The sequence below is a fragment of the Ascidiella aspersa genome, chromosome 3 (genome assembly GCF_963924565.1).
Source record: "Ascidiella aspersa chromosome 3, kaAscAspe10.2, whole genome shotgun sequence".
In the NCBI taxonomy this organism is placed as follows: Eukaryota; Metazoa; Chordata; class Ascidiacea; order Phlebobranchia; family Ascidiidae; genus Ascidiella; species Ascidiella aspersa.
The window spans coordinates 28,462,406-28,479,020 of NC_139449.1; the positions used below are offsets into that span (position 1 = coordinate 28,462,406).

A 16,615-nucleotide genomic window follows, 5' to 3' on the forward strand; every position below is an offset into this window, starting at 1 on the left:
TATTCCTAAAAAATCAATTTTCAATTAAAATTTAAACTAGAATCAAATTTAACTTTTTAGGCCTACAATCAATTTGCTTTAATTGCAATTTATTCTTATAAGAACGTGAATGGTAAATAGGTGTGTGCTAATTTATGTGCCTTTTCATGCTTTTTAGACTGTAAAAATTATATACAAGTCGTTCAAACTAAAGAATTAATTGAGATTCTGTGTTTGAGCTGAGAGACAAAAAATGCTGTTGGACAAAGTAGCATTTTTGGTAAAATCCAAATTAGATTAGAACTAGAATTTGAGCAAACGAGCAATTTACAAATTAGATTAGAATTAGACGCATTTTGGTCCAATTCAATGAATTAGAAAACTTGAATTATCTAGTTGTCCACGTCTGCATGGCTTCACAACGTCAAATTGGAAATTTTGTTTGTGCGAAAGCTTGTCTAGATTTTAATACATTTTGTCGTTAAGAATGTCACATAATTTTCAGATTTAAAATTAGACAAATACGGCTAGTGCTATGAACAACTATTTATGGCATGTTAGTATTTTTTTTACATAATCGTCTTAAATACTTAAAAGAATGCAAATTGGCAAAGTGACTTGAAATGAGTTGGTTGTTATTTTCTTTCCTATTTTATTAATGATAAATACACAATAAAATCTGTAGTGCATCAAAGTGCTTTTGTAATTGTATTTTGGGTTTAGCGCATTTTTGTATTCCAGCGGCTTCCTTTTTAGTATAAAACTGTTTGCTATTATTTGGGTTTGACGTTGATGAATAGGACATTTCCTTGTGGCCTGCTTTTATTTGGGTCAAGTGATACGACCCTGTTGGGATTGTTATTTGCAGTAGTTTGACTTTTGCAATTTGAAAACATTAAAAACTAGACTGGGTGGCTGTTGTTATTTATTTTGTCAGCGCATATATTTTCCGGGGTTAGTACAATAAACACATTGTTACGAAATTGGCGTGTGTATTTCGTTGCTTTATGACCTAAACTACGTCATTCAAAGTAATTAGGCTACACTTAGACGCTGCCGTGTAACGTGCGCGGATTTCGCATCGTATTTTGCTTTTGTCAATATTAACGCTAACAGTCATTGATTTAACGCAACTCGGCCATATATGAGGGCCATTTTTCGGCGGAAATGTGTATAAAGGATACTAACGTCAAACGACAAGAAAAGGTAATAATGCTAAGCGTGGTGTATGGGTCCATGCATTTTCCGCAGAACTAAAATTTTAACCCCCGCGGCTGTCCCGCCGAGCAATTTCTATGATCTTGCTCGAAAATTGACATGGAACATTGATATAGAACAAATGCGGAACGCAACAACTATTAAGGCTTTAATAAAATAATACAGCGTATACAAAACCTGACCATGTTGAGTGCAACGTTAGTATGAAAAGCAGTATTAATGGGACACATTAGCCCAAGCAAGTAATTAGATAGAGAGTAGTCATTAGTTCGCTTAAACTAGTATTAAGATCTTTGAAACCGTAATTCGTTTTTTGTGGTATTTCCGTCGGGGAAATCTTAACACAAAACCAAATTTCAGGGTAGATGGATGTTACCAACTGCCAAGTAGATTGATGCTAGGTGCGTCTTTTCAGTGGAGCTAACCCCGATGAGCGCGCGGTAAAAACGCCGTACAATCTGGTGCTAATGTGAAAGTAAGCTGCAACGGAACGGCGTAAAATATTTCTTTTCTACATATGAGTATCGGTGAAAAACCAGACCATGTACTTTTTCACCAGGCCAGCCAACCATCACTATGAACTTATTTAAACTTGGTGTTCAGCAGTTGTATATTTGTGCAATAAATCGAGCGATGTCCTCAAGTTACTTCTTTTAGACGTTCCATTATGACGTCATTTTGTGAGGTCATCTCTGAAAATTTCCACGCGTTTTGGTAAAAAAATCTTTGTAGATGGTTACATTTGTCCAATTTTCAAATAGAGAAAAAATTGAAACCTCGACAAGCTTTCGCACAAACGTGTTTCATCAGGTCAAAGAGGTCAAAGTTGGCCCGATGAAGCACAGTTGTGCAAAAGCTTGTCGAGAATTCAATACAATTTGTCTTTATATATAGTGACACCAGATTACACGGTAAAAATGTCATCGTTTCCGGTAAGAAAATTATTTCACTTTCACCCCCTGATGGTGTATAACTTATCACTCTGCAATCTGCAAGCTTTCTTTGAATATTTTCCAGCCATGTATTGTGAGTGAATGAATCACTCGACACCTCAATAAATGGATTGCTCAATATCCAAAGTGTTTAGTTAGTAAATTGGCGGAATACAGGCTGCAGAGTCAGGACCGGACTCGGGACTCGGGTTATTTTTAACCAACTCTGCAACCCTGGCTAGAATCGTTCTCAATGTTTGATTTTTTACAAATTAGAGTTTTACTGGATATTGCAGAAACCCATTGTTTAAAATGATTTACGAAACAATAAACACATGTTCGTATAAGTATGGGTTTGGTTTTCAGTTTACATATGTTCCCCGGCGCCCAGGTACAGGGGCGCCAAAATAAGGCTTACAACATTTTCACAATAAAAGGGTTCTTCTTTAAATACAATGTTTTCTTAACATTTGAATTGCTTTTCCGTATAAAGAAAGGTATAATAAGTTAATGTAATAGAAAATGTGATTAAACATGGATAAGGGGCGCCAATTTTATAGTTTGCCCCAAAGCAAAATACCCTGGCTTCCCCTCTGAGGAAGGGCATGGGATGATTGTGGGTATACTGTCTGGTATTGACCGTTATGGTGTCGATGATTGGGCGCCCTAGTTTAAAAAACCCTTTTGTGGGCTCCGCTGTTTTTCGGCTATTAGCTACTGTTTGAAGTCAGTGGTGGGTATTTGGTGGGGTTATAATTTGGATTTGAGTTGAAATTATGAGGGTAGTTATTGATAGCAAGGGGATAGGGCGTTCTTACTACAGAGTGTGTTTAATTTTGACCTACTGTTATTTAAATTTAGGCTTATTGCTGTAATCCGAAAAAAAACGTCACATCAACAGCTTGATTTAGTGTAACCCGGTAGAATTGAACGCTTCGTTGCGACTGGATTCATGTTGTTTGTGCTCTCTGCCAATGTGACAATGTGTAGATTTGCCCTTAAAAAGTTGTTTAAACGTGTTTTTCTTTTATACGTTTTAGTAGAACATCTTATGATCCTGTCTTACAGCAATGTCAAAGTTATTCGCTGACCTTAAACTTGTAATACGATCGGAATTAGGACTTTTCTTCTCCATTTCTATTTGTTTTTAACCTTTAAATTTCAGCTTTTATAAGAGCTATTTTATTAAAAATAGGCACATACGCTATACTGTTTATAGATTGTTTGGTATTTCGTAATCTAAGGGATGTGTAATTTATCGGATTAAATAATTCCTGCTAATGGCTTCAAACCATCAATGTTGTTTTAAAAGTAAACCGAATTATTGGCGCTCTTTCACTATTGTACGTAAAAATTAAAAAAAAAAATTTTTTCTTCAAATGCCGCTTACCACAACTCATATTGTTTGGGTTAGCGTTTGGTTGAGGGTAAGTCAAGTTATTATTAATAATAAACATAATATTACTTGACCCACCCTCAACCAAACGCTAACCCGCACCCTAACCCAAACAATATGCGTTGTGGTAAGCGGTATTATTATTTATTTTTTTTGCATAACTTTTCACGTACAATAGTGAAAGAGCGCCAAATTATTTAGTGTATTAATATGAATAGATGTTGACAAAAATGTTTTGAGTTATCTCCCGTTTTAAAAAAGTGTTTATTGCAACTACCAAACCCAGGTTTGAAAGTTTAGTCTTCTATGACAATGATAAATACGCCAATGGGCTCACCTTACAAGTGGAAACAAAATGATTAAAACTTTTGATTAAAGCTTTTAAAATGCAATAGAAAATAATAATAATTGCTTTATTTCTTATTCAAGTTGTTTTTGTTTTGTTTAAACTCAGATAATAGTAACAATGACCAGGACACATTTATTGACTTTAAATTCAGAACCCAGAAATTGAACTATTTTAAGTATTTTTATGGACCCAAGAGCAATGAGAATGGATTCTGAGTTTGACCAATATTTGGTGGATATGAAGCCATATGTCCTAAGGCTTCCACACAAAACAGGTACAAATACTCTTATAATATTATCAAATAATGAATAAAAAATCCATGGAAAATTTTCTTTATATTTTTATATCTGTGTTTCAGAACGACAAAGATGTGCACTATGGATAAAGAAGTTGTGTGAGCCAGTTGGATCATCAGTGGCAAGGTGGGAAAAATATATTGTTAAACAAAGTATAACAATAATTCAGAGTCAGCCAAAAGTAGGCTTACAGTTATTCCACAGCGTTGGCTTGGAAGAAGAGGTAGCATTGAATGGCCACCACACTCACCCGACCTAACACCAATGGATTTCATTTTTTTTGGGGGGGGGGTTGTAAAGCAGTGGTCTCCAACCTGTGGGTCGCGACCCCAAGTGATTGTTCTGGGGTCGCCATAACTCACCATATTTCTGCTGTTGCCTGTTTTTAGGGATTTATGTATTTTGTTTTCTTTAGAATGACATCATACTAATAAACGTGACTGATTACATAGAAAACATAATCTTATAAAAAAACTGTTTTTAGCTCCTGAGAGATTCTATAGGTTACAAAAAATTTATCAAATTTAACAGACTTTATCCAATTTTGTGAGTTAATTACTCATTCGTTTTCAACCAAATGGCTTTGTTTAATGAAATTCAGCAATTAGCATATTAAAAATGAAACATCGTAAATCGCTTGTAGAGCATTACGTATCCAAAGTGGAGCCGTGTTTTCTGTAACTGGTCGACACTATATGCAGGCGCAACTATCACACTAAATGTTATTTAGTGTTGAAACAAATTGAAATTTTTGTGTTCTTTGTGTGCTAAATTCAAATTCATAATTTGAATAAAATTTTCTAAAATAAATAATTTTGGTGCAATGTAGACACATTTCTCTGGAAATGTGTATAATTTATGCATACTCTCTTGTGTTGCTTAGTTCCAGCAGTATTATATATTAAAACAAAAATGGTGTTGCAATGTTAATTCTGATTTCAATTTATTTAAATTGGGGTCGCTTATTACAAAGGTTGGAGACCACTGTTGTAAAGAACAAGGTCTATTAAAAGACCCCAAAAACAATAATTTACTTTTAGCCCCAAACCCTACTTTTTTAACTGTAAGCCTATTTTTGGCCCACTCTGTACAGTGTACAATGTAGTATACCATAGTAGAACTTACTGTGGTTAACATGTAAAGGCCACCTGTTTTGCTTAAGCTTTATTATCATTTTTGATGTTAAACATGAAATTTCAAAAAAATAAACTTGTGTCTTATTTTACATATTTAAATACTCATAAGCGGAGCAGTGATTAACACAAAAACTAGCTCTGAAAGAGTAAATGTCGTAAAAATACTCGAATCTTGTGAAATTTTGCTGATGTCTTGCAGAAACAACAGGAACATGCATGCCAAACTGTTGCTGCGTATGTTGCAACGCGGTTCTTTAGATGGACCTTTTTCATCAAATCCCGAACCTGGACCATTGTCTGCACTTCCTTCTTACATGGTTGGCAGATACGTTTTGCAAAATAAGTTATAGATATTTTTTGAGTATTATTCTTTAGATCAGTGGTTCTTAAACTGGGGTCCGCGAGACAATTTACTGGGACCGCGAGCACTAACAAAAATCAACTAGACCTCCTGAAGGAGAACATTTTAATTTTAACGTGTTTGCACTTGTCATCAAAAGCTTCGATTAGTTGTTCATTGACATGATTGCATGCTTTGAGCTGAATTGTGCATTGTGACGTCATAATGATGCGTTGAGCTAATAAGAATTACATTTCTACCGCTTGCTGTGCTGCCATTGTGGGTTGTACGGTCGCGGTTTTAAAACTTGTTGTGATTGCTTCACTCAAATAAAGCGATTTTGTTAGCGTTACAATACTAAATACAGCACCAACAAGCCTATATAAGACTGTAAGTGCACCCGTTCCATCCAAACGTGTTATTTTATGTTTATTTGTGTGTATTTTTAGGGGACCGCGAGCAATTGAAAATATTGCTAGGGGACCGTTGCGTAATTTTTTAGAAAAAATTTGAGAACCACTGCTTTAGATACATCGTATAACATCTTTTTACATTTGTTTTATATTTTGTAAATTTACAATTTAATAAATTCAAGTGTTCTAAGTTAAATATATTTATGGCCTCTTTCTGTTTTTTAGAGTATTTTCTTTGACGGTGAAAAGTCATCTCTAGGTGGGATTGGTAAACCTTTACCGACGGTGGTAACACCTGACTGGGCAAGGGAAGAGTTGCAAGATTCAATGTCTTTTTTTGCTACAGGTAGTCACAGACTGTTATTTTTTATCACAAACATTGTTAGTGTGAATGTACAATGTGATATACATTTATTAGTGAAAATTAGTTACAAAGAATACATTCAGTCTTTAGCTGGACAGAAGACTGAATTCAAATAAACATACTTACATTTACCTAAACATTATTAAATAAAGAACCAATTTAAATGCTTTATTAATACTAAAATAGTTTTTTTTTACTTTTAGTATTTATTAATCAACAATAATTTTTAGGCGACAAAGAAAACGATTTTACATCGACCAGCAAACCTTACTCATCCTCCTCACCTTTACAAGTTAAAAACACTGCTTACAAGGTAAGAGGCTATAATAAATTACCCCAGCCATTCAACCAAAATTAGAACAAAATTAACATCAGAATACAGCACCGTTTGGAATAAGACCAAATAATTAATATATAAATAGTCATAAATACCTAAAATAGTTGACTAGTACCTAAAAGTTGTAATACAGTCTAATCAGAATTAGACCTTAAACCTGTTGGAATAAGACCTAAATAAATAAGGTCTATGCAACCTTTTAGCTAAACCTCCTGTGCCAAAACAGACGCACTCCAATGGCGCCGTTCAAACTAGGGCACCCAAATGTGGACACCAAAACAGCCCACATAAGATAGGTGTCCTCCAATTGTTCCACACCCTCTTCCTGTTTCAGGCGTTATTTTTGTCCATTTAGACTTTATTTTGATCAATTTAGGACTTATTCTGATATGTTAAAGTCTTTTCAGATGACTTATATATTATTCCGTCAGGGTTATTAAGTACTCACTGCAAATTTGGCTTTATTTTTGTCATTGGTCTTACGGAATATTCTGATTTGAATATTGTTGCTTTGTAGGTCTAATTAATGTGCTCCTAATGAAATATGTTTTTGCAGACACACATATATGCATAGAGTTATTGCATAATTTGCTTAACATTTAAGATACATATTTACCTTAACTTTGTATGAAAATTTATATTTTGACATGTTTTTGGCAATTTTTAACTTGTTAGAAATCATTCTAATTTCAGATCGAGCAAGTTGACCATGGAGGCCGGTTATCTCCAGTAAGTTTATAATATGTGCAGTGCTTCTGCTTCGTATTTGCAATTGTTTAAAAAAATGTTTTAAAAACCATCATTAAAAAATTGATTCTTGTGGAAGGAAATTGGTAAAATGTCATTTTTGTAAATAATTTTTTAAAAGACAAAGAAAATACCAAAATTAGGTCTGTAAGAAAATTATTGTTTTTTGTTATTGTTTGACAGAAAATTATTGTTTTCTGTCAAAGAAAATGACAAAAATCTTGTTTTAAATATTTGTTTTTATGAAACTTAAAACAAAAGAACAACAACAGAACAATGGTTGCTGTTCATTGTAATGTGTTTAGTGTGTCATAGAAAATATTTGTAATTTGGTAAAATAACAATTTCTTATCAATATTTTCAGATTCGGAAATCAGAATACAGAGATAAAGGTAACACGTTTTTTATTTTCTATGGTCATGTTTTAAGTAGAAAAAAATACATTTTATATGTAAAATTGGCCACTAGAATTGTGTTCAAACATTTTGCATAAAAATTTCAATTTCATTAAAATCATGTTAGCAGAAAAACTTTATCAAACCAGCAATATGTTTATTTTTAAAGATAACAATTAAAAGATAAGGGTGTGAAGTGTGAACTGTAGATACATATTCCAATAATATGAAAACAAGCAAGTAAAAATTTAAAATAAAGAACTGCATAAATAGAAAATTGACTGTCAAAAAAACAGTTTATCACAAAACACTACTTTTAACAAAGAAACATTTAAGGCACTTTATGGTGGAACAAGTTGTTTTGCAAATATAGTGACAGATAGAAACATATTAGGAATAAGGAACCCTAAACCCTAAACTTAACTAATGGGGAAACAATATTACGTTAAAATCAATCAAGCCTTAACAAAAAATGTCATAAATAACATAAAAAAAAATCCTAAAACCATCTTAACAAAATTTATAATTTAATGTTTGATATAACAATATAAAATTACTGTTTGTGATCTAAACAAAAAGTTGTGTAAAATGAATTGTAAACCTTCAAATATTTACACAATTGTTTAATAAGTTTTTAGTAATTTTAACAAAATAAAGTTTAATTGTTGTATAGAATTCCAATTTACTTGACACAAGATTTAAAAATCATTGGACTTGGCACAGAAGTTCAGCAATGTTGATGTTCGTACATAGTTTAAGTAATTAGCTTAGTCATGGTGAATCTCTATTTCACAAAATATGCATCATATCTCTATTTTCACAAAATGTACAGCAAATGCATCATATTTGGAACAAAATCGTTCCGAAGGTTAAAGACAACAGTAGATTGTTAAACCTTCTTACACTTGTGCCTCTTTCCACGTTCTTCCATTCCTTTCCACCATCAGGACTCCCTCCCATTCTCCCTCCTTTTCCTCCACTTGGTTATTATCGAGTTCCTCCTCCGTCAGCTTGCCCACCTTCAGGTCACGCTGGTAATACTGGTCGTCAGTTTCATAGAAAAAGTGGGACAGCAGGTTCTTCATAAACAGACCATAGAACTTGCCGCGAATGATAGCCAGGAAGATGCGCAGAACCTGAACAAGGGCGTGTAAGATCCTTGACTCTCCCACCAAGTCGTCGCTTCCGTCCACCGACGCCAAAGCAGACAGTATGCCAAAGTATAGAGATAGCGAAAAGCTGCGCAACGCAAAGGCGAAAAGACAAAAGTAGTAACAAATCATGTAGAGTTTTCTCCAGAAACCCCTCATGCCCCTGTCATGTTTTATTAGGCGACTTTCGATTGTCTCGACTTTGACGACATGCACAACACACTCCAGCATACCCAAGCACCCATACTCTACAGCTGTTGCTGCAAGGGCGGCGTATGCCAGGTTGCTGTCATGGTACTCAAAATTTCCCTGGGCATACTTTAGATCTCGAAATTTTGCATAGAGTATCGTATAAACCACTGCGGTACAAGTCCAAACCGATCGCATCCAGAATATCCTCATCCTTTAAATAAAAAACAATTAAAAATATAGTCTAGAGATACGTATGAGTTATTTGAGGAAATACACTCTCACCTGAATAACCAAATAATCCATCTACGAATGCTGACTTTTGGTGATAGTGGTCCTATCACAGTGTAAGTGATACTCAAACACATCAAAACTTCAATGCAGGGCAGTGTCAGAAGCAGATAATCTTTTATTGTTATTTCCGGACAGTGAACTAAAAATTATAATTTGTTAAAAAGAGATAAATAAAAAAGAAGAAAATACATTGTGTATACAGAATTTGATCAAAGTTGTTGTAAACCAACAAGGCAAAAATAACGATAGATGTTTTTTAATTAAATTTAAAAACAACTTTTTTTGTTTAAGATGGCAAACCTTTTGAAAAAAAGTTCCTTACCTCCTTTATCCGAAGAACCCCTTTCAAGGTCAGAACAATCGCAAAGCTTGCACATCTTTACTCCTTTTGCCGTTACTCTTGTTATGTTGCGCTTAGCTGTTGGCTGGACCAGAGTCACACTGTTGGGTGCATCTAAATTGCAGTTGCAATATCCACAGCATATGTCAGTGTCATCAAATGCCACCATGGAAGTTTGCTTCAAAAAATTAGGCTAGGTTTAATGACGGAATTAGTTGGTTACAATTTTTTTTTAGATTTTGCAGAAATTATGTTTTCTGGGAATTCATGTTACTTTTCTGAAAGCTTTCCTTTCAACAAACGTAAAAATCAATACCAATAAGAATGAAACGTGTACAGTGCACACACATGCCATGGCTTTTGGTGTACCATTTAGAAGTGTTAATTCCGCCTATTTAAAATTTTATTGACACTTTAAAAATTGTTTTTGATATTTCTATATCTAACAACTGAGTTAATAAAACAGAACAAGCGAAATTGAAAAAAATATTTCAATTTTGTTATTACCTCTGTTATCAGGGAATTATAGATGATAAACATACTGCCAAAAATACCAGCTATTCTTGCCAACTGGATCAGCAACAAAACAAACACCCCAATCTTTTTGGCTGGTCGCAATATGTGTTGCTTTCTGATTATTTTAGTAGGCATTTTAGGATTTTACTTTTACCCAGCTATAAATATCACCTACACCTGAAAAACATTAACATTATTTTTAAGCCATGCTGGTAATACATATGGTATATAATTTATAAACCAAAAAAAAGATTTATTCTAAACAAATATAAAATCAAACAATTTTATTTTTAATTACACAATAAATATAAAGACTTTTCTATTTTAGATTTTTTAATTATTTGAAAATACTTTTATTTCGGAAGTGGTATCTTGTGTTCTTAACAATGAAACACACACTTTAAATTTTTTTTAGTTAGTTGTTATCTAAAATCTGGTATTTTTATTTTTAATTTGTACCATAAAAATGAGAAATTCTTACCAATTTTTTTTTAAAGTACAATTTTAGAACATATTACCACTTTTAAACAATATATGTGTCCATCAAACAGTAAACAAAATTGGCATTTGAAACCCAATATACCAAAAAGAGACAAAACAACAAAAACAATACAGTTTTGGCAAGAAAGCATTAAACAAAAAATATACACATAAATTAAAGATGCCGTGCAGTGTAATGATTTCGAAACGACATAAATTCCAGTCAAGTCATTTGCAAAAAGCACTTAAGTTCAAGTCAAATCTTCAAATAAAGTTATTTTTGCCTAAAAGACATGAAGTAATTTAAAACACTCTCTCTCTGGTGCGCCAAAACACGTCATTAGGTTATGTAATTACAACACTGACAATTATTTTATACATTATATGCAAAGCCACCTCATCTACTGTTGTATTTACATAGCAACATTAATGTAACTCTGTTAATAAAAAATAATGTGAGATATCTTAAATTGTAAAATGAGTAAAATGTTGACAGTATTTTCAACCTAAGATAAAGTGTACATTTTACTACTGTTTTTCATAAATTCAAAGTCTTTGTTTCTAAAATTTCATTAAACCATATGTGTTTTCGAATTTACCATATAAACCTTTCTTAAAACTTGCGACCCGCAAGATTTATAAACCTCTCAATTAAAGCATCACAAAAAGCTACATAAAACGGCACACACAACGCACATATATCACATATTGCTATATATGAGAACTTGTTAAATACAGAATCTTATTTATCAGCATTTTACAATTGGTACTCTTGTTTATATTTTATATTTAAACGTAAATCACATAAGGGTTGTCAACCTCTTTATAATGGTGTCAGCAATAAGACAAGTAATGCTACACATAAACGGCCTTAAATATAAATATGCAACTGATATGATTCTCAGCGTCGACAACGGCACATAAAATATTATAAAATAACATACACTGAACTTCAATTGGAAAAAAATAATTACATTCTAAGACGTCTTCTCCATCTTAAACGGCATCTATCTAAATCGTAAACCGTTTTAAGATAAAAAAACAACAACGGTGACTTGTATTTCATTTTACTAGCAACTGCGTTTTTCGGACTAGTCATAAAAATATTGAAATTTCACGTCGTCGTGCTTCACTTGATCGGGGTAAAAACGCAGCAGTTTATGTTGGCTTGAACAGGTAGTTTTCGCCGTGAGAAGAATGCGTAAAACGAAAACACGCGAACTTGCCGTTACACTTGAGTGAAAGCCAAATACAGCCCTGGGTGCGTAAATCGACTAAATCCCATATCTCCCAGTGTTTAGGGGTAATTTGAGCCGTCTGTATACCGATTGTCCAGGATAAGACAACAAGTTAGTAGCAATACAGCGTTTCCATTTTTTATGAAAGAAATTTACCCACTCGCATTGTGACGAGTGTTGCAAGAATCTTCAACCGCTGGCTTATTTTTTATTATTTTGGGCGGGTTTTGAATTCATAAAAGTCTCCAAAGCTTTGGTGACGTTTTATTTTAAGTATTCATAAAATATTTATCAAGGAAACTGTCCTTCGAGCAGCTGTCATGTTTAATGATACAAAAAAATAACCTATTGGTCTAAAAAACGCAAAAGCATCACTTCAAGCACAAGCCGGGACATAAATCTAGTCCTATGTCTTTACAAAAGCAAACGAGCATTTTCGGCGACAACTCCTGCCAAGCGGCTCACACTTGCGTCTTCCTTGCTTCACCGTTCACTTCCTCCGCTCCCAACGCCACGCACCACTCCCCCTCGTCGCCATGACGACAATCTTCCCCTTCCCCTTCTCTTTCTCCTACTTCTTTGCGCTGAGTGGCGGCGCGGTGCAGAGCGATGTCGTGCTGGTAGAACTGGTCGTCCGCCTCGTAAAAGAAGCCGGCGAGCAGATTGCGCATGAACAGGCTGTAGTACTTGCTGCGTATGATGGCCAGGTAGATCTGCAGCACCTGCACCTGGCCGCTGTAGAAGTTCAGCTCGCGCCCGGCGCCGCCGCCCGCGTCGCCCAGTGACGTCATGACCGACATGAGCCCGAAGTAGAGCGACAGCGAGAAGTTGCGCAGTGCAAAGGCGAACAGACAAAGGTAGTAGCAGAGCATGTAGAGGCGCTTCCACAGGCCGCGGATGGCTTTGTCGTGCTTATGTAGGCGACTTTCCAGAGTTTCCAGCTTGAAGATGGTCACCACCGACTCGAGCATGCCCAGGCACGCGTACTCGACCACGGTGACGGCCAAGGTGGCGTGCACAAGCGGGCTGTCGTGGTACTTTGGATCGGGCACCGCGCGGTACTGCGCCCGTCTGTAGTTGACGTTCACCACCAGGAAGGCGACCGCCATCCCCGTCCACACCGAGCGCATCCAAAATATGCGCATCCTGCGACGGAATAACTACTGTTTACAATTACATCCTGTAACAAAGGAACGGCGTGTCGTTATCTGTCGATTTGGTCAACCATTTGTATATGCCGAAAACAGCTGCGTATATTTTGTAACAATTGCTAGAAAATGCAAACTATATACAAAACCTGTATTAAAGGAGGTAGTTTTTATTTCCTATCAATTTGACATTCATTATTCAATGAAAACAACCGACTATTTGCATCCTACAATTGAAGGTTAATGCGTTATTTTTTTTCTTGTCACAATAAACTTACACTTATGCCCGGAGTACTGAAAACTGGAAATTCTTTCTAATGTTAATCGACAAATCGTTTTGACTACCAGTATCTTCGAAAAACCTATATATTTTGGTTAGATTTTACATTAAATGAACTGTTAAAATCTTGCAGCGAAACCGAAGCTTAGTAGCATTTGGATCACAAATCAGCTTATTCATTATAGAAAAGAGCTAGTGAAACTTTTTGGAAAAATATATTGTGGTATTGGCTTAACTACCAGGCTAGCCATCTATACATCAGCAACATTCCCAGCTGAGTCAACCTAATTTGAGCTAAGTGCTATAAATTCGCGGTTCGAAGACCACGCTGTAAGCGCTTCAAGGCGCGATAAAGTCGATAATCTTTGTAAACATCACCTTGATTGTGGTATAATAAGAAGCATTGCATGGCCGCATACGTGTGTGGTTTAGCCTGCCGTGCACTTGCGACCCGTGTTTTATATACATTGGAAACATACAAAACAATCTATTCTGTTTGGGGAATATATTTTTTGTGGACGTTTACAAGATTTTATCGTTTGATTTAGAACAAGAAAACCAAAAACATTCAGGTTTACAGCGCAGACATACCCTTAAACTGGAACCCCCGACGCTAAATGTTGCATAAAATCTGCTTAGTAAATGTTTCAGTTGACTGTGACGTTGGGGATTAGTATAAACATGATTGAAAATCATGTAGTTTTAAAATCATTTTTTTAGCAAGTATTGTAAATAGATTTAGATGGCCCTGGTTTTCTTCGAAAAACCTAAAAAAATATTATTATTGTTCCTTTTTCAGCACTAAAACATAGATCCCTATCCCCAAACAACTTTTCAATTCCCAGTAAATGCAAGCCATTATTCAATTTAAAAAAATATCTGTTAAAAATTGAGACTGGTCCGAAGTCACCTTAGCAGCCATCCAAACCATCTCTTGATGCTGACGGTGGGCGAGAGAGGTCCCACCACAAAGTAGGTTATGCTAAGCGCGGTCAAGACCTCAACAGTAGTTACGATTAGCATCAGCCACTCTTGCTTTGCGTTCTCTGCAAGTCCATAAACAACAAATTGCGTCAGAGAAAAAGTATTTAAGTTAAACCACAATCGTTTTTTTTTTATCTTTGTATGAGTTGGAAAGAGATCCTTTAGTTACCAGTGACGTGTCGTAAAGTTTAAATTCGTTTTTCCTGAAGTGTTTTCTTATAAAACTTATGTTTTGCTTTCCACGGTTCTCTGTGGCACCAGGAGCACTATTTGATGACGCAAAATTCAACTCAATTAATTGAACGATTCTTATATATGTATACTTTGCTATAATCAGCAGTGAAATGAAGTAAGCGAACGTGGACTTAAAAAAACAGTTGAAAGTCTAGCGTAAATTGTCTGATTTCCTTCTGAATTTAAGAAAGAATCTTCTCGAGTTGGTTTCTGTTTGTCACATAAAAATCGGATAAATAATGTATTCGCGGTGTAAGATGTTAAACGCTGCAATCTGTTTACCGTCAAATCTTTATTTAAAGCCCGAGGCATATTCAATAGCTCTAGATAACAAACCACACTAAACGTGCGAAAGTCTTCCTCTTTGCACACCGACCTGGATAAGCTTCGTTCGTCGTTCCGTCCGACAGCTGAACCGGCTGGGGCCCGCCCATGCTGCAATTGCACCCCTCGCAGCACATTTCTGGGCTCAAACCGTCACCCATGCCTTCGTCGAACATCTGAATCGGCTGGTGCTGTCGAAGAAAGTGGGGAAGTGGGCGTGATTACGAGCTAACGCGACAACAATCAAGATTTCGCCACTTGACGTTCAAGTTTACTAAAAGGACTCATACCAGTTGCCGAATAAACAAGAGTGAATGTTACGTTGCCTGCCATATGCAAACATAATCTAACAGCAGAGTTATGCCGGGCCCAAAACGCGTATCCTAAGTGTGTTTAGCAGTGTTGTAATGACTTAAGTCAATGACTTGACTCCAGACTTGACTTAAGTGGTGCACTCAAGTCAATGTTTTCAAATGACTTGACTTGGAATTAAGTCTTTGGGTCGAATAAGGGTTTATAGTTAATTGTTTATCTAACACTTTGAATCTTTCGAGGCACACAACCCATGTGCTTGTCTATTTGGCGTACAATCCATATTACTGTACTGTACTGTACTCACCTCAACCAGCAACTTCTCGTAGATAAGATGCATGACGCCGATAATTGCCGCTATTCTGGCCAGCTGAACGAGCAGCACCAGAAAAGCGGCCACTTTCTTAGCTGGTCGGAGTATCTTTTGCTTTCGAATTAGTTTTGGTGCCATATTTGCCTAAATTATATGAAACACCGCGTGCTAATCTTCCACCGAAATGGCCCTGTGCAGGTTTCTAAAGGTTGTCTGCAACTAAAGGCGACTATGTTATACTAAACATAATGTGCAAGAGATCATAACAACGTGTTACTTTTTTTGTTCCTTATCTTGCTAGCATAAATCATTTGTGCCCTTGTTTTTAATAAGTTTAAAAACCCTTGCTTTTTTATAATTTGCGGTTTGATTAAATATAAGTTTAAAAGAGGCATCGGCAAAAAACGTGGGATGATAATGATCATATTTCCAATACATATATGTGTTTTTGGACTTACTTTTCGCAATGGCATAAAAATTCCAATTTGGTTTAAATATCGAATATGCGAACCACAAAAGGATAAAAATTAATCGCACAACAGACAACACTGTAACGAATCAGTTAGGACTAAGCCTTAAGGAATGTTTCCGAGCGATATATGTACTTGATAAAATTTGTTTAAAAACACATGAAATTATTTAAAAAACCTGTCCAAAATGTGCACTTTCAACTAATACTTCCAACTGCGGAAATAATTTAGTATCTCACGTGTTCCACCTTACTTTGCTGGTCGTGCTCCTTTAAACGTTTCTTCTGGTTCTAAACCCTTTATCTGTTTACAGCAATTAGTGCTCTTTCACTGACCAACGAAAAACTTCCATGAATAAACTATTGCCACGGTACATATATAGGCGGAGCCGATAAAGTTTTTTTTTTTCTTAAGACGATTTAGACACGGCGCAACAAGGA

At 35.4% G+C, this 16,615-nt stretch overlaps 3 protein-coding genes across 3 annotated transcripts in view; 1 reads left to right on the forward strand and 2 right to left on the reverse strand.

The window, feature by feature from the left end:
- The first annotated feature begins 3,989 nt into the window (after window positions 1-3,989).
- The window catches only part of LOC146161356 (centrosomal protein of 112 kDa-like), a 32,539-nt gene continuing 19,913 nt past the window's right edge, over window positions 3,990-16,615 (forward strand). Inside the window, exons 1-7 of the mRNA XM_083383978.1 lie at window positions 3,990-4,148; window positions 4,233-4,296; window positions 5,506-5,623; window positions 6,285-6,405; window positions 6,654-6,736; window positions 7,454-7,489; window positions 7,872-7,899. Of these exons, the coding sequence (XP_083240104.1) occupies window positions 4,058-4,148; window positions 4,233-4,296; window positions 5,506-5,623; window positions 6,285-6,405; window positions 6,654-6,736; window positions 7,454-7,489; window positions 7,872-7,899 (541 nt within the window). The 5' untranslated portion in view covers window positions 3,990-4,057. The remainder of the gene's footprint in view (window positions 4,149-4,232; window positions 4,297-5,505; window positions 5,624-6,284; window positions 6,406-6,653; window positions 6,737-7,453; window positions 7,490-7,871; window positions 7,900-16,615) is intronic.
- Window positions 8,775-10,577, reverse strand: LOC146161357 (uncharacterized). The gene is made up of 4 exons (XM_083383979.1): window positions 10,384-10,577; window positions 9,859-10,054; window positions 9,528-9,675; window positions 8,775-9,456 (listed from the first exon to the last, which is right to left on the reverse strand). Exons 1-4 carry the CDS (start codon window positions 10,525-10,527, stop codon window positions 8,802-8,804), a joined length of 1,143 nt encoding a protein of 380 aa, XP_083240105.1. The 5' UTR covers window positions 10,528-10,577; the 3' UTR covers window positions 8,775-8,801.
- LOC146161358 (uncharacterized) lies at window positions 12,565-15,942 on the reverse strand. The gene is made up of 4 exons (XM_083383980.1): window positions 15,700-15,942; window positions 15,133-15,271; window positions 14,449-14,584; window positions 12,565-13,256 (listed from the first exon to the last, which is right to left on the reverse strand). Exons 1-4 carry the CDS (start codon window positions 15,841-15,843, stop codon window positions 12,572-12,574), a joined length of 1,104 nt encoding a protein of 367 aa, XP_083240106.1. The 5' UTR covers window positions 15,844-15,942; the 3' UTR covers window positions 12,565-12,571.